Source organism: Ursus maritimus, unplaced genomic scaffold (assembly GCF_017311325.1).
Source record: "Ursus maritimus isolate PB19 unplaced genomic scaffold, ASM1731132v1 scaffold_36, whole genome shotgun sequence".
Lineage (NCBI taxonomy): Eukaryota > Metazoa > Chordata > Mammalia > Carnivora > Ursidae > Ursus > Ursus maritimus.
Window position 1 is genome coordinate 1,134,150 of NW_024426230.1, and position 17,696 is coordinate 1,151,845.

The 17,696-nt window shown below is 52.1% G+C and overlaps 1 protein-coding gene across 4 annotated transcripts; it reads left to right on the plus strand.

Moving 5' to 3' along the window:
* The first annotated feature begins 2,369 nt into the window (after window positions 1-2,369).
* On the plus strand, window positions 2,370-15,725 carry ABHD4 (abhydrolase domain containing 4, N-acyl phospholipase B). 4 transcript variants are annotated; one of them, XM_008710519.2, is made up of 7 exons: window positions 2,370-2,513; window positions 6,120-6,208; window positions 7,447-7,819; window positions 7,977-8,131; window positions 10,243-10,354; window positions 13,311-13,497; window positions 14,227-15,725. In XM_008710519.2, the coding sequence occupies exons 1-7, from the start codon at window positions 2,452-2,454 to the stop codon at window positions 14,314-14,316; spliced, it is 1,068 nt and encodes a 355-aa protein (XP_008708741.1). In that variant the 5' UTR covers window positions 2,370-2,451; the 3' UTR covers window positions 14,317-15,725. The 4 variants fall into 4 exon arrangements, with proteins under 4 accessions (XP_008708741.1, XP_008708743.1, XP_008708742.1 ...); XM_008710521.2 differs by having other exon boundaries at window positions 2,371-2,513; window positions 7,494-7,819; XM_008710520.2 differs by lacking the exon at window positions 2,370-2,513 and adding an exon at window positions 3,858-3,876.
* The last annotated feature ends 1,971 nt before the right edge of the window (window positions 15,726-17,696 follow it).

Sequence of the window (17,696 nt, forward strand, 5' to 3'; positions counted from 1 at the left end):
GAGGCCTGCCTAGGGCAGCCACTGAGAGCCTTCTCCACCCCATAATTCTAGCAGATCCAGCCCAATCCTAAATTATCCCCGCTCTGGGGACACCTTAAGGGATCTGTTGACTTTGGTTGTAAAACGATTTTCCATACGTACATGTTTCCTACTTCCAAGAAACCNNNNAGATGGTTCAGCACCTAGAAACAAAATAAACCACCTCCTGAGATGAGGTCTAGAGAGATATAACCAGTTCCAGCCAGGTCAACCTTGCCTCAAAAAATTCTACATCTTACAGGTTCTCAGTCAAGGGAGAGATTTTATTGCCCTATCCTGGAATGATGTAGCCCAGAATTTCCTATGTGGTACAACTCAGAATACAGCTCCCGAAACCCTTGACACTTGGCATATTAGTTTATAGGTCACTGTTTACACAGTCCTGCCTCCTAGCTAGACTTTGTATCCATGTTTTCATCCAATAAGTAGACTCATGTATTACTCGGAGCCACACCTCCAACTCTGAGTCCCACCCTGTTGTCGGTGCTGGCGTCAGAGCAGAGAACAAAACCGACAAGGCCCCTGCGAACCTTAAGTTCTAGTGGAGGGAAACTGCTAATAAATGAGTAAACAAAAAGGCACAATAATTTCAGATGGTGATATGTGTTATGAAGAAAATACAATAGAGTGGTATGATCCAGTGACTGGAGGTCTCTTTTAGACCCTGTGGTCAGGAGAGGCCTCCGAAGAGGGGAGGTTTGAGCTGAGCTCGGAATCTGAAGTTGCCAGCTCTGCAAAGGCGCAGAACAGCCTAGGGTGGCAGCGGATAGAAAGTCTGTGCTTACCGCTACAGCAGGCTGATCTCTTTCCTTTCGATAATGGTATTCTTAGAGCCTAACGTAATGCTTGGCTTTGAATAGGTATACAATAATAATAATAATAACAATAAATTTTAGCTTAAATGTACGGTTTCTTGGAATTATCTTGGTTAATCCTCACAACAAGACACAAACAAGTCAGGGGAAGAACATTAAGAGACGCTAAGTAACTTACCCAGGGGCATGTAGTGGGTAGGTGGCAAAATCAAGATTACCCTTAAGTTAGACTTCTGACCCCAGAAACTATGCTTCTGATTAACCAATAACTCTCACTGAGCTCCAGCATCTGAAGGGCTTCCTAAAAATGCAGTTTTTAGCATCAAGCCAAACCAACTAAATTAGAATCTCAGAGGTTAGGGATTAGAAACCTGAATTTTTAACAACCCCTCCAGATGATTTTTATGCACACTGAAGTTTAGACTCACTGTGCTCTGTGGAAAGAAATGAGACAGGTCCTCTATTTTTACTGCTTTGCCCCACATCTTGCAAATTCCTCGGCCCCTAAACTCTATAAATTCCCATTCTCTTAAACTTTGAGCCCTTACAGTGATAATCAGATCAATTTAACACTGTGTTACAAAACAGAAGAAATCTCAGAATCTAACACCTGCAAGAGGGCTAACGAAAAACACTGACAAACCCCTCCCCACCAGCATTTTCCCACCCACCCTCCACCACGGTTTGGTTTTAACCTAACCAAGGGGATGACCTGAACCCAGACAGCTCCAGGGACATGAGGACTTGTTTACCAGTTCAGGTAAGTTCTGGAGCCAGCCTCAAGATTTGACTCCTCTGCTGAGCAAACCTGAAGTATGCTCAGGACCTAAGAGATAAGCCAGCCACCCCACACCCCATTCCAGCAACCTAAAGCAGACCAGGCCTTACAGGTTAGTCCTTCAATTGCTCCTGCTGAGGGGAGGAGAGGCAGGGATCCTCCAAACAGGGAGACCTGGGATTGAGCACATATTTCCTGGGAACTAATTTGGGAAATCTCCAGAGCAGAGGAACTGCATCTTGACGTGTCGCTAAGGTTTAGGGTTGTCAGATAAGATGTTGGCTGCCCACTTATGTCCCAAATATTGCACCTGAGGTGCTCATTCTAAAAAAAGTATTTGTTGTTTATCTGAAGTTCAACTTAAGGCATCGTGTTTTTTATTTGCAAAACCTGGCAATCTACTTGGGGTACAGGCCCCCGGCCCCTTTGTAAGAAACACTCAACCAGTAGTATTGTCTCCACAAGCATCATAAGCCCCACATTACGGGAAAACACCAGGAGGAGGCTACCAGAGGGGAGGGAGCTCGACGCGGAAGCCCAAGGAGTGTGTCAGTGTGCGCGTGCTGGGGTCGTCCGGTCACTTTTGAACTAAGACAGACCGGAGGGCTGAAGGAGGTGAGACACCCTGTTCTTTCAGAACTGCCCGTCTCCCTCACTGTCCCCCAAATGTGTGAGCCCCCAGGGCCCCCTCGGTCGGCACGCTGAGCCGGGGGGACCACCAGCCGGGTTCAGGGCCCGCCTGCGCCCCGCGGCCTGGCCACGCCCCCTTTGTTATCCGACCCTGTTCTGGGTCAGCTGGTGCTGGCGTCAGGCGGAGGGATGGGCTGGCTCAGCTCGACCCGGCAGGGCTTGTTTACTATGGCTGATGATCTGGAGCAACCGTGAGTTAATCCTGTGTCTTTCTCTTCTTCTCTTTCTCTCTGGGCCATGATCCCGGGACTGTCGGTGACTGAGGAACAGTTGTAGACACCTTCCCGCCTTTCCTTTTTCAGGTCGGCTTCATGGGAGGGCCGGGGGGTGCGTTTGCTTGCTTTGCTTTTGCCCAGAAGAGGCGGCAGCAGAGCTCGGGAAGCGATGGTAGATAAGCTTGCCTACAGCTTGAGTGACTCTGACTTGCCACCGCAGTCTTCGCGATCGCTCCTCGCTCCTCTGGTCGCGGTACGAAGAGGTTAGACTTCGTGGTGATGGCCCAGAGCCCCCGAGGCAGCTCGTGGGATGCGGGCGCGCGGGTAGCAGTCCACAGTCAGGTCTGCTCGTCGAGATTTGCCCCAGGACCATGGTCGCGGGGGCGGGAAGGGCCTCTCCTAGCCAGGCAGGGAGAGGGCATGGGAAGAAGAGAGAGAGGGCTCCCGCGCTGGGGTTGTCTGGAGTAATGGGCTCGCAAGTTTCTTTAGCTCTCGGCCACTGAGACACTTAGCCGCCTGCGAGCCTAGTTGATAACGTTTTTAATCATCCCAAGATCCTTGATGCTGTGGTTTCAGAATTACAGTTTCCGGGATTTGTTACCACTGTCACAAGGGCATCAGGATTGGGATGCCACCTGTAGGTGGTGTGACTAGCCATTCGCAGTCTGATGAAAGCAAGGAAAAGTTGCTTCCAGAAGAATGACTCAGCTCCCAGCCAAGCCTTGGTTTCAGCAGAACAGGCCCTTTCCTGGATCCCGTGTTCCTGCTCTTCAGAGCTGCAGAACTGGCAACTTGCAACACTAATTAACTTTATGGCCATAATAGCTTTCTGGGCTTGAAGGAACTGCTCAGGAAGAGTTTTACTTTCTAAAGATGACCTTCCCCAAAGGAAATTTACAGTGGCCGCAATGACTTAGGGAAACAGATTAGCAGGGATACGGGTAGTTCAGCTCCTTTTCACAGATGAAGAAGCCAGTGCTCATGAAAGTTAGAGGAGATTGCCCAAATCACAGAGGTCCAGAACAGGCTTCTGACCCAACGCACAGAACCCTCTTCTGCCTCACCCGCCCCCAAGATGAAAGCTCTCTAGAGGGAAGAGACCACTCTGGTCAAGCTAAGTTCATGGCTGAGTGGCTTCTTTGCCTCAATTTCCCACCCTAGCCCTCACCTCCCCAATAGTAATGAGTAGATGCACTGTGCCAGGGACTATTTCCAGTGCTTTCGCTGTAACATTTCTGGTGAAGAGAGGCAAAGTAAAGCTCCTCCCTGAAGAATATCTGCTGAGCAGCCCATGGTGCTGTTGACGTCGGGCATATCTCCCCAGTGCTGCTTTGGGCAGGTACAAGGCAAGGTGGGGTCCACCTGTCGTGGTCTGACTTGTCACAGTCTCTGATATAGAGAGAAAGTGTGTCTCTTAAGACTGGCGAAATTCTGCGGTCTTGGTGCCCTTGCTTCAAGCCTACAGTAAGGAGTTCCAGTAGAGTATTAAAAGGGTTGAGAGTCTCCATACAATTGGATTGATTGCGAATGGCAGCTCTCATCTGTATGAAGTCACTGATACACCCCTCTCAGCTGCAACCTCAGGATTTCTTGCAGTCATCGAAGAGTTGAATGAATGTAGGCAGCTTATGACTAAGCTGGGGGAAAAGAACATTTGCTGGGAGTTTATCTTATGCTAGGCGTTAGGGGCATGAACTCATTTAATCTTTATATAAACCCTATGAAGTAGTTATTGTTATTATCTTTCTCTTAAAGATGAGGAAATTGACACAGAGAGGCTAAGTAATGTGCCCAGAGTCACACTGCTGGTAAGTGGCAGTGTCAGGATTAGAACTCTGGCCTTCTGGTTTATTTTGCACTTCCTTTGAGAAAAAAAGAGTATGAAAGTGTGGTTATATACTGTGAGTTTGAAAAGCCGAGGCTGGGGGCACCTGGCTAGCTTAGTCGGTAGAGCACGTGACTTTTTTTTTTCCCCCAAGATTTTATTTATTTATTAGAGAGAGATAGTGTGAGCAGAGGGATGGGCAGAGGGAAGGAGAGAAGCCAACTCCCTGATGAGCAGGGAGCCCGACGGGGACTCAGTCCCAGGACCCTGGGATCATGACCTGAGCCCATGGCAGACGCTTAACCAACTGAGCCACCCAGGCGCCCCGGGCATGTGACTTTTGATCACAAGGTTGTGAGTTTGAGCCCCATGCTGGGTGTAGATACTACCTAAAAATAAGTAAATCAATAAATAAATTTTTTAAATAATTCTCCTTGGAAAAAGAAAAAGCTGAGGCTGGAACTTCCACAGAAAGGGTACAGAAACCCGGATTTGAGATGTGGGCTCTAGTTCTGCTGCTTTTTCTAACTGGCCAGTTGGCCTCCTTGGGCATCAGTTTCCTCATCTGTGAAATAAAGAGGCTGGACCAGATGAATCCTAAGGTACCATCCTAATCTAAAATCCTGTGCTTCAAATGACGTATCGGGATGTCCAGTGTGTGGCAAGAGGGATCAGTAATGGTTTCCCTCATTCCCCCACAGAGCGCCCCTGCCTGACTATGCCGATGTTCTCAGACCCTCCCAGTAGCCGGTGGTATCCATCCTGTAATCCCCTTCATTCAGGCAGAGTTCAAGAAAGGAAAAATATCATATACGATGGAAAAAGAATAATAAACTCACTCAGCATCTGATTTGTCCTAGGCACCTTTTGAGGTCCCTTACATATCTAGATGCTTGAAGATCAGTTATTTACCAGGCCAAGCCATTCTGCTTGTAAATGATGATAGTGTGATGCAGAACCAGAGGGTCCCCCCCCCCGCCCCCACTGCCACAAAACTGGTGCTTTCAACCTCTACCCTGCACCCTTACATTTTCTTGGGAATAAAGGAGAGAGCAGGATAGCTTATCATCATTTTACTTCGCGCCATTGGAGGTGAGGATATATGTGAGCTTTGTACACATTGTGTAATCTGGAAAACGAGGCCAGAGGCAACCTGGCAAGGCAATCCCAACAGGACTTGAACCCAGGTCTCCTGCCTCCTGCTCCCTTCCTGTCGCATTTTGTTGTTCCAGACTAGACTGATTGATTGCCTGACAGCCCATCTGGGCACTGACCCCACTCTGTACTTCCAGGAGCTTGGAAGAGGACACAAACAAACCCCAAGGCCCTGCCAGGAGGGCAGGTGGCATGGGAATGTGTCCTACCCTAAAGGAACATACAGTCCTGGGCATGGCACAAGATAAAGATAACTGAAATATTAGTTAATAGTTGGCTTTTTTCCCCTTGTGATCTTGAACCATTATGATAACCAGTAACAAAGGGAAAGTTATAAAGCCCAAATGAGATGATACATGTGAAAGAGCTTTGCAAACTGTAAAGTGGGATTCACATGGTGCCCCGAGTATCTGTTGAAACAAAGAGCATGTTGTTAATAGCCATTTGCTGGGGAGGAGTAACAGTCTCTCGGGCAGCAGGGAATTGCTGACTGCCATCATGGGTCTCCTGAGCCTGGGAAACACCCTGATAACTTTGTAACTGTCAGCAAGGCTGGGAGCATCAATGTTGCCAATGGGTGTCACTGTGTTTCTTTGTCCCAGGCCTCAAGGCTGGCTGAGTAGCTGGCTGCCAGCTTGGCGCCCCACTTCCATGTCCCACCTGAAGAATGTGGAAGCCAGGATCCTCCAGTGTAAGTAGGAGGGATAGCTGATCCCACCTCTATCGGGAGGCCCAAGGAGGATACAGGATCTCCCCAAAGGCTGCTACACAGAGCCCACTGATTCCTGACTCACAGTGCTTGGGGGGACGGAAAGGATGTCAGTGATTTGAGAGAAGAGATTTGCACAGGGGACACCATATTTTACGATAGTGGTTTCTCGACATCTCCCTCCCTATCCGCCATGCTAGTTCCTGACACATCCCACAACTTCATTTCAAACCCTATACCAACTATCAACACACACACACACACACACACACACACACACACACACCCCTACACATTCTCTTTCTCTCCTTCCTTCTCCCCCATTCCTCCCTCTTCCTTCTCTCCCTCCCTCTTCTTCCAAACACATAAGCACTTCTCAGATTTACCACCCTTCCACCTGAGGCCCAGCAGCGGTCCTGTATTCTCTAATATTGCTATGCTGCATTCCATCCAGTTAGGCCCACCACTTACGTGGTCACTACAGTAGTTTGGGATTCCCACAGACCAGCTCTCTTGGGCAGTATCATGTTGGGGCAGGGCATCCCATCATCGGCAGCAGCCACAGGCTCAAACAAGACCCTTCAGCTGCGTCTGCCCATATTTCCCTTAGATCCTCCCTGCCCTGCACCCACAGCCCCAGCCGTGGGTACCCTATCTTCCTGGGAGCCTGAATAAGCACAGCTGCAGAACAGCCTCCTCCCGGGATCCAGGCAACTTCCCCCAAGCCGCTCTGTCACGTGACCATTAGGCCCCAGAGCAAGCACTGCCCACTGCCTGTCTCTAAGAGGAATAAGCTTGTGGCTCAGTCCATACCCATCACCCCCTCCACCTGCCTCAGCTCCAGTCAGAAGCTGCCCCCGCCAGACACCCCCAGGGAGGCTGCATCCGTCCCTCTGTCCAGCCCCAAGCTCACACAGGTACAAGAGCATTGGATGCAGGAGCTCTGTGAGGCCAGTGTAGTCACTGCCACGCTGGGCCCAAAGGGAGGCAGACACACAATCTGGAGGAGTAAGATGGCCCCTCTAGTTACCTAGAGACTAGATGGCCCACAAAGTGTGCTTGGAGTTGATCTCTTAGGGCATGTGGTCAGAGGGTTGTGAAAGGAAGGCGGTGAGGACAGTTGGGACGGGTTTGGCAATGGAGAGAGGAAGCTGAAGGACGCATGACAGTGCTGTCAGAAAACAGTCTTCTTGCTCTGCCCTGCGTTCCCCTCTCCCCAGGCCTCCAGAACAAGTTCCTGGCCCGATATGTGTCCCTCCCAAACCAGAACAAGATCTGGACGGTCACCGTGAGCCCGGAGCTGAGGGATCGCACCCCCCTGGTGATGGTGCACGGCTTCGGGGGCGGCGTGGGCCTGTGGATCCTCAACATGGATTCCCTGAGCGCCCGCCGCACCTTGCACACCTTCGATCTGCTTGGCTTTGGGCGGAGCTCGAGGCCAACGTTCCCCAGGGACCCCGAGGGGGCCGAGGACGAGTTTGTGACATCCATAGAGACATGGCGGGAGACCATGGGCATCCCCAGTATGATCCTCCTGGGGCATAGTTTGGGAGGATTCCTGGCCACCTCTTACTCTATCAAGTACCCTGAAAGGTAAGGAGGAGTCGCTTCTCTGGCTCGTGACCTAATTCCTTGTCCCACCGGGAACCTTACAATATTAGTGCCCAATGGTTTTCTTCTTCCTGGGCAAGTTAAGGGCTATGGTTCTTCCAAGCACATACAACTTGTCTTTTCCTTTTTCTTCCTTTAGAGTTAAACACCTCATCCTGGTGGACCCATGGGGCTTTCCTCTTCGACCGACTGACCCCAGTGAGATCCGTGCACCCCCAACCTGGTTCAAGGCTGTGGTGTCAGTCCTAGGGCGTTCCAATCCACTGGCTGTTCTCCGAGTAGCTGGGCCCTGGGGTGAGTAGCCTGCAGATAAAGAAACCATCTCCTTAAACCAAGGCCATCCCATTCTAGAAGCCCCGCTGTATCTAGACTCCCACTATGCCCGCTTGTCCACGAGAAGTGGAAATAGGCCTAGCGTTGTTATTTAAAGCTCTTAATCTGGACCAGATCTCTTTGTCTGCAGTTTCAGAAGCTTCTTTTTTTTCCTTCATCCACATGCAAAGAGCTTTCCTATGCCGGGACAAATGGAGCAGAACTACTCCTCTCTGCCTTGGCTAGACCCCCAGAGAGAGAGAGAAAGGGGCCACGAAGTGAGCTCTGCTGAGTTCTTAGGCTACGTGTGTGAGTTTATGGCAACCTGTTGGTGATTAAGCATGCCCCCCCATCAGATCCCGTCTCTGCAGCTCACTGAGCACCTGCGGGAGCCACAGCCTCCAACAGAACCCAGAGTGGCAGGCAGGCCCCTCTAAACCGTGCCCTACTCCAATGAGCTATTGTATCTTGGCCACGTAGGAGCTGTCAGCAAATTCTGGAAGGGAGGGAAGGAAAGGAAGGTGGCGGAGCCAGCCAGAATAAGTAAAACGAGTAGGTCTCGGCCTTCTGACCCCGTGCTGCCAGCACTCTTCCTTTCTGGGAAGGGGTGCTTTTTAATCTGCTGCAGTAAAAAGCAGATGCCCTCTGTAGAAAAGACTGGTGACCTCGTAGCCTGTAATGACGGCTTATGTAGACGTAGTGATATTCAGCCGCCAGTTGTTACAAGTTAATTACCGATGGCTGAATAAGAGTTGTCTCTCAAGGCCCTTCAAGAGACACAGAATGACTCTGGAGGAAAACTGAGGATTTGAGTAGAAGGTAGAGGTTTGGGAAGAAAGGGAGGTTATCAAGGCACGAAGGTACGAAAGAAGAGTAAAAGATCAGAGAGCTGACCTTCTTAGAGTTCCCAGTGCTGTGGACTCCAGCCGCCCTCTCTAGTCCTTTTCCAGGGAGAAGCCCTGCTCTGACTGCTCTCCCCTTCTCCGGACTTGTATCTGGCCCGATCCGTGCGTGGGCCTCAGAGCCAGCATGGTGGAGCAGCTGGCTGGCAGCCGTGGGGGGAGGCCAGGGCCCAGGGGATCCCGGCTGTGCCTCCCTCTCACAGCTTGATCCTCGCACACACAGAGAAGACCAGGAGAGAGATCAGAAGTTGACCATTAGGCCCAGTTTCTAGGCTGTTTCGGGTGCCCCCCTGCTTGGGTGCGTGCTGTAAAGGAAGGTGAGGGGAACAGATTGCTCAAGACAGCGGCCCAAGTCTGAGATGCCAGAGTTAAGTTCACCTCTCCACTCGGATTCTGTTACAGGCCTGGACATGAGAGGACTCTTGGCAGGTAGTCTGGCTTCATCTGTTACCTTCAGAAGAGTAAAAGGCCCTAAGGGTCTCAGGGTGCCTGGCTGATTCAGTCGGTAGAGCATGCAAATCTTGATCTCGGGGTTGTGAGTTCAAACCCCACATCAGGTGCAGAGATTACTTAAAAAAAATAATAAAAAAAAAAAAGCCCTAAGGGTCCTAAGGGTCTCAGGGAGAAAGAACATAGCTCAGACCATAAAAGAAAAGCATGTCAGCCATGAACCTTTTTTTTTTTTAAAGATTTTATTTATTTATTTGAGAGAGAGAGTATGAGCAAGCAGGGGGTTGGGGGCCACAAGCACTCCCACTAAGCACAGAGCCTGACGCAGGGCCAGTCCCACAACCCTGAGATCAGGACCCGAGCCGAAATCTAGAGGTAAAAGTCAGACGCCCAGCTGACTGAGCCACCCAGGCACCCCTCAGCCAGGAACTCTTACAGGGCTTGAGATCCTTGGAAGGACAGAACTTGGGACTCGATTGAGCTGAAGCTAAGCTGGTTCCATGGGACTGTCTACATTCTTTGGTAACCAGCTGACTCGGACTTGCAGTCATCTGGGGCTTCCCCGACAGCTCACACACTCTGTCTGCCACTATAAAGTTAAATGTACAGAGTGCACAAACCCCTAGAGAAATAACGTTTGGTTTAAGTTGTTCAAACATGCACGTGCAGGAGGGGTCTTCCTGCACACCACACCCCTGCCCCCCAGACTGGCCACTCCCATGTTTTTCTCTCCCCTCCCAGGGCCTGGCCTGGTTCAGCGATTCCGGCCGGACTTCAAGCGCAAGTTTGCAGACTTCTTTGAAGACGATACTATATCTGAGTATATCTACCACTGCAATGCGCAGAATCCCAGGTGAGGGCAGCTCCCAGAGCCAGCTCGCGGTGCACGCGTTTGGAGACAAAACTCCAGCTGCTGGAAACACTCCAGAGCTGTCCCAGGACCGTTCTCTGCTGTATTTCTTCTTGCACAAAGCTCTCATTCAGTTAGGGAAACACGGGCACTAGCAGGCTCGATTATTTCCAGAGACCTCCCCAGGGAGAGGCACGAAGGAATGGAGAAGACAATAGGTTGCTTAAACATGCTGCCCATCTCTAGAGGAAGACTCTTAATTCTTCCCTGAAGATAGGCAGTTAGCCTGACAGGCAAGAGTCTAGAAAACCTTTTAAAAGTTCTGTTGTTTTTTTTAACTGAAAAAGTGATAGGAATATGGTATTTTTTTAAAAGTCAGGAAAAAAAGTCTTCTCCATCCCAGCCTGAAGTTCCCCAAATTTCCTTGCTATTTCCATTCTGAGATGTTATGTGACATTGCTTCAGAGAACCTCTTTGCACATCTTCCTTCACACACGCACACACACGTCCACACACACACACGACTATATCTAGAATACCTTCCCACAAGTAGAACTGCAGATGGAAAGCGTATGCATTTTAAAATTTAATTCTGTGCACCTTGAAATACGTACTGTTGGGACAGGAATTCCTTCCACACCCTTTTGGACATTTTGGGGTGTCCTCCAAATCTTGAGATGTTTCTATCTATGACCGTTCACACAGCAGGCCCCCCACACCTGATGATCTGCAGTCTTGGTGGCTGAGAGGGTGGTAATCTTCCCTAATCTTCCCAGCAGGCAGTGCCCTGGGTGCGGCTGATACGGGAGGCCAGGTTGGTGACACGCCTCCGTGGAAGCCTCACCCAGCCTGCTGTGAGGCATCTGGGGGAAGTCAAGGTCACTGGAGCAGCCGCACGGCCCCACCTCAGTCCAGGCCTGTCCAGGTCACCCGTGGTGAGCCCAAAGCTGTGAAGACGGCGGGGGGCTGCATTCCCGCAGTGCCGTCTGGGCACTAGCCTCACACGCAGCCCAGCCAGCTTCGGGGCAGCGTGGGAACTGTCTCTCCAGCATTCTGCACGAGCTCTGCTAATTGAAGGGCCCCGCTTAAGCGGCGGTATTGAGACCCAGCTCAGCAGTCAAATCAGGTAGCCCCCTGTTTCCTGCTCTCGACCCCTCTCTCAGGCCCCACTGGGCTCGGTGCCAGTCTCATACCCACTTGAGACCCAACCCCAGCTCCCTGCTCAGAACTTTCCCCGGTCCCAGACCTAGTTGTGTGGAATGAATGGCCTCCTGACCTCAGCCTCAGAATGTATAATCGTGCAACTCGTTCCTGTGCTGGGGGAAGCAGAGATGATATCAGTGATCATCGGCCCTCTCCTCGCAATGCCATCACTCAGTTTTATAACCGTGTGAGTGTTTCTGAGTTGTAACCCTGACACGCTCACGGTAACTCTTACCCATCCCTTAGAAAACATGAAATGTGGCCAGGGGAGAATATCTGGGCATTACCTACTTTGCTTCACCTCATCTTAGGGGCCTTATACATATTTTCATTTTACTCAGTGAAAGAATAAAGAGGATATAATTCTGCAGTTTGTAGGTAAAAAAAATTAGAGTGTATTCTGGTTACATGCTTGCTAAGAAAACAGGCAGGGTTTGAATTCACATCTCTCTGACTCCGGAGGCCATAATTATCCACCATGCTGCTGTGTCTTAAGGAAGAACTCTGTGTCTGGTGGCCTGTGCAGAACTCAGGCTTGTCTTCATCCCAGAGGTACAATACAGGAGGCTGGGATACAATATCCGAACAGGCTGGGCCCGATAGGCTGTGGTCTCCCGAACCTCGCCACCTCCTGCCTCCCGCAAGAGCTGCAGACAGCCCAGAAGGCTGGCTTTCGTCCCAGCCTTGCAGACCCTCATGCTGCTTTCTCAGTCAGTCCTGCCTAAGGAAATGGCCAGGGAGCAAAGTAGGTTCGATGGGCCTGGCTTCTCATGTAGTACAGCTCCCCCGGGGTCCTCACAAGACCCGTGTGTCATTCCAGAGTCTCTTGAGGAAGCCCTTGGCACTGCTCTCACGTTTGCTCTTCACAGCGCCCCTCACGTGAGCCGCTGGCCCCTCTCCTCCACCCTCAGCCAGCTAAGCCCCCTTGTCTGTTCACCACCCTTTCATAATTCCTGAGAAGTCTGAAGTTATATAATCATATGATTAGCTATTTATTTCTTGAAAAATTTATTTATTTTAGAGAAAGGGCACAAGTGGGAAGGGAAGAGGGGGAGAATCTCAAGCAGACTCCCCGCTGAGCACGGAGCCCAGCACTGGGCTTGATCCTAGGACCCCGAGATCACGACCTGATCTGAAACCAAAAGTTGGACGCCCAACCGACAGAGCCGCCCAGGCGCCCCTTCCTTCCTTCCTTCCTTCCTCCCTTCCTTCCTTCCTTCCTTCCTTCCTTCCTTCCTTCCTTCCTTTTTCTTTCTTTCTTCCTTCCTTCCTTTCTTTCTTTCCTTCTTTCTTCCTTTCTTCTTTCTTTCTTTTCTTTCTTTCTTTCTTTCTTTCTTTCTTTCTTTCTTTCTTTCTTTCAATCAGCTACTTAATCCCTGCCTCCCCAAAGTGTGAGATAGTTGTGAGCACCAGGACAGCCGGCACCACCTCCGTGTGACTCAGATGTCCCCACACTTGGCCCAGGGCATGATCTGTGAACACCTGTTGAATAAACCCATTGCTTCTTTGGGCAACAGCTTCTTTGGGTCAGCATCAGGAGGCTTCCCAAGTGGGCCCCAATTGTCTCCTGTGCTGGGAGGCCTCCACAGCTTCGGACCTGTCTCCTCCTCCGAGTATTTCCCGAGCCGGGTGCAGGGTCCTGAGAGGAATACACATGTGACAGGGGTGCCGCCCTAGCCTCTGAAGAGCCCAGCACGCTGACACCAGATGGCGGCGTTTATTCTGTGCGCGGCCTCACCGTGTTTTGCTCCTGCAGTGGGGAGACGGCATTCAAAGCCATGATGGAGTCCTTCGGCTGGGCACGGCGCCCCATGTTGGAGCGGATTCACTTGATTCGCAAGGATGTGCCCATCACCATGATCTACGGGGCCAACACTTGGATAGATACGAGCACGGGGAAGAAAGTAAAGATGCAGCGGCCCGATTCCTACGTCCGAGACATGGTATGTTGGCCAGCCAAGGAGCAGGACTGAGGTGGAAGCGTGTGCTGAATGCCAGCCCACGGCAAGGAACTCTGGGTACAGAGGAGCCTTGGGGTGGAGACGGGTGAGCGAGGAGTCGGGGGGAAGGAGGAGCGGGCGGATTCAAATCGTGCAGTGGATTTGAAAGGGTTGACTCCATGATCCTGTAAGTAGGGGGGGGTCTCCTTTCTGTAGAGTCCAGTTCAGCTGAATGACAGGTTCTTCTTCGGTAGTCAGACAGGGACGGCGTGCCTCCACGCCGGACCCCCTGTGTCACCCCAAACCAGAGCCGTGAACAGTAGAGCAAGTGGTAGAGGCTGCCATGAAGCCTTTCTACCATCCTCCTCTCCCCTCCCATTTTCTTAGCCCTTTCCCCCCTCATTTGCTAATGAGTATGCTTAATTAGGCTGGGGGCCACCTATGGGCCCTGGCTTAGCAGACCCGTGGATGAAATGAGCAGATGGCAGTGGGGCCAGGACTTAAGGGAGTACAGTGAACAGCCAGAGGAGAACAAGAATGGGGCATCGGGATTCATTGACCCCCACAGGAAAGTGCCGAAATTCTAGGAGAAAGGTGGACCGTTGTTTCTGATAAGTGCTCTTGGTGATGGGCCAGCAGGTTTACGGGGGGGGGGGGGGGGGGAGTGCCAGCTTCCCAGTGCTCGGAATAAAGGGCCTTCCCACCGCCGGCGGGTTCCTCCTCTGTCTGCAGGAGATTGAGGGCGCTTCACACCACGTCTATGCAGACCAGCCACACATCTTCAATTCTGTGGTGGAAGAGATCTGTGACTCAGTTGACTGAGCTGCCGTCCCAGAGGAAGAGGAGAAAGCCAGAGAGTCGCTCTCGCCTCCCTGTCAGCTTACTCGCCCCTGTGTCCTTTCCTCACCGACTAACATGTGCCAGCCAGGCAGTCTTGGGCTGTCCCCAGGGCAGGACGACAGTGAAAAAGAGCACTCCTGAGCCCAGGAGAAGGGTTGGAGCCCGCAGCCGCACGAGGCCTTGAGCACCCCAGCCCGGAGAAGAACATAAAGGGTTGCCTAGTGCCACCCATTCTCTCCATGCCAAGTGTTACCCAGGTGGTCGTTGTGAAGGGATCGCACCGAGCCACGTCCCCTCCCTGTGCCAGAGGGAGGGCGGCCTCTTCCCCTGGGCAGAGGAGAGGCTCCCGGCAGCCTTTCCCAGCTCTGGAGTATTTGTGGGGGTAGGTTCCAAGCAAAAGCATCCCCTTCCATCACCCCCCCAGCCTCCATTTCCATGCCAGTTTTGTCCAGAGTCTGGTTGGGAGCTAACTACCAACTAACTACTAACTCCTTAACTACCAACAGCAGGCCGTGGAGCGCCCTTGACCTGGGGAGTCCCTCCCCCGACCTAGAAGTCCTATCCAGAGCCCTCATTAACGGATAAGGAACAGGCCAGGGCAGGACATGGCTGGCCCATGGTGTCATAGCTCTGCTCCAGGAGAGCTAAGGCTAGAACCCAGGTCTGCTGACACCCAGTACGCATTGCAGACTCCATTTTGCTAAAGTTCAAGGCAGGCACTACTGCCATGGGGCTGGTCCTGGTCACTGGCCAAGGGTAAGCCCTTCCCTGTCCCGCATTCCAGCCCCAGTGCGCAGGGGTGCTGTTGTCGGCCCTGTGTCTCAGCCCTGGCTAAGGGGGGGACACTCAAGTGCTTCCTTCCCTGCCCCCCATCCTCCCAATTGGGAGGCCTCTTGGCCTCCCTCTGTGCCTTGGGCCCTGAAGCCCCACCTGTAGGATAGAGCAAAAGTGGCCCCTGGTGGAGAGAGAAGGGAAAGGCCCTTCAACCCCAGGGCTGTGTCTGGATTCCCTGTTCCCACTAGTATCCGCGGGGTTTTTCTGCCCTGCCCATGGTCCGATGACAGCCTCAAGCCAGCAGTTCCCTGTCCTCATCAGCCACAGGATGGTTCTCACTGCCTGGCCCTCTGTCCCTGCCATCTGTCCCGTGGTCTTCAGCTCATCCCGCCCCCGACCTACCTGTCACTGTCTCCCGGGGCTGGTTCCAGGTGCTGCTCTGAGGTTCTGGGCGGTGGGCTGGGCCTGGCCCCAGAACCAGGGCAGCTTCTGTCTGTCCCTTGAGTTTTGTAAAACCAACCCTTTCACCAGAATAGTATTAACTCCTGGTGCTTTGTACTACTGGTCCAGCTGCCTTGGGCTCCTTTTCTATATTAATAAAGAAATAGTAAAAACTGGTGGCCGTGATGTTTGATGTCACTCTGACAAGAGTGCTGGGTGGTGCCTGAGTCAGAGAAGGGGGCCAGACAGGTACCTGCTTCCACGCCAGCCCTCTCCTGTTCAGCGTAACATTTGCCCAGGTCAGCACAGGCTGTGTCAGCCAAGCCCCAGGGCACAGGAAGAGAATTAGGGAGAAGTGGGTGCTCCCCACTGCCCATTAAATAGCCCCATCCTCCAAAGTTCACTCCACAGGGGTCTGCATCTGGACTGTTCCTACCGCCCGTTCTTTTTTTTTTTTTTAAGATTTTATTTATTTGACAGAGATAGAGACAGCCAGCGAGAGAGGGAACACAAGCAGGGGGAGTGGGAGAGGAAGAAGCAGGCTCATAGCGGAGGAGCCTGACGCGGGGCTCGATCCCGGAGCGCCGGGATCACACCCTGAGCCGAAGGCAGACGCTTACCCGCTGCGCCACCCAAGTGCCCCCCTACCGCCTGTTCTGCCTCTTTCTCCTCCTCTAGATCTCAGCTCAGATGTTCCTTACTCAGGCAAGCTTCCCGCTGACCTCCCACACTAGACCTGGACTCCCTCTGCTGTGTTTCCAGGGGGTACCCAGCTCCCTCCTTGTAAGACTGATGCACTTGTCACTTGTTCAATGTCTGCCTTTCCTCCCCAGACCAGAAGCTACTTAAGGACAAGAAGCACCTCTGGGCACCTCGGTAATGGGCAATAAATGTTTGTTGTGATTGAGCACAGAGAAGCGAGGTGCACCAAGTGCTCAGAAGCGTGCTCAGATCACGAGCAGCAGTGCCTGCTGGGTGCTGGCTGACTCCGGCCGGGCGCAGAATTCCTCAGCTCCAGACAGCACGTCACCCTACTCTTGTCATGAGGAATGAATGAATGAATGAGGACATGAATGAATGAATGGAACTCCTGGGTAGAATTACACGCACGTCCCAAGACGGGGTGTCTTTGAGACTGACGATTGCTTGATGACCAGCCCTGCTGTGTGGAGGCGAGGGCAGGTGTTTAGAGCTTACCCAATGCCAAGCACGAGGGCTACGATAGTGAAGAAGCCTGGAAACTGCCTTCATGGGACATCGCACTGGTCTTGCAGAGACACACCCCTAATTACGTGAATCAATATAAAATTGCAACTGAAAAGGGCCACCCTGGCGTGGTGGGTAGGGACCTGGGTCATCCTGCCTCCAGAAGAATGTTGTGCTCACCCTAAAAGCAATGGAAAGAAAGACCTGGAGTGAGGGTCAGGGTGGAGTGGGGAGGGTGGCAGAATCAAATTTGTGACTAGGACCGGCTACCCTGGCTGCTCTGTGGAGTACAGATTGGAGGGGGACGGTCGCTGCAGGGGAACTTCAGTCTACTGCAGCGGTCCAAGCCGGAGAGGCCGGTAGCTTGCACTTGGCCAGTGGCTAGCGGACACACGGAAAAAGCTGCAAGAAACACTCAGGAGAGAAAATCAAAAGGACTTGAGGTGAACATGGATGCTACTACCCCCTCGGAGAACTGAGCGAGTGAGGCGGTCGTCACCAAACCTGCTCACATAGCAACACAGCCTGCCCTACTTTTCTTTTTTTGGGTATAGATTCCTGGGCTGTATCCCCCAGAGTCTGATCCGGTGTATCTGGATGGAGTCTAACCGTGACATATGCATTTAAACATATTCGCTCGGAGACGCCGATGCCTGCTGTGTGCAGGCGCTGATCCGTCTCTGACACTTGGCCCAGAGGCCCTGTGCGGAGAAGGACGGCCCACAGCCCTGGAAGTTCCATTTTCTGCTCAGTCCAGAGCCACTTCTCTTTGAGAACCTGCAAAACACTCCGATCTGATTTTCCCAAACCCGACACAACGCAGACCCACTCCTCAGGAGCACACGCACCGAGAGTCTGAGGAAGGGCCCCCAGAGGACCCTGTTTACACACCCAGGCCCACACACATGGATGCACGCGTGCACGCACCGTGCACACACACA

Coding starts and splice junctions, on each gene's coding strand:
- ABHD4 (XM_008710519.2), top strand. CDS start 2,452: ATGGGCTGGCTCAGCTCGACCCGGCAGGGCTTGTTTACTATGGCTGAT. Junction 8,132..10,242: donor CCGAGTAGCTGGGCCCTGGG/GTGAGTAGCCTG, acceptor CTCCCCTCCCAG/GGCCTGGCCTGGTTCAGCGA. Junction 10,355..13,310: donor TGCAATGCGCAGAATCCCAG/GTGAGGGCAGCT, acceptor TTGCTCCTGCAG/TGGGGAGACGGCATTCAAAG.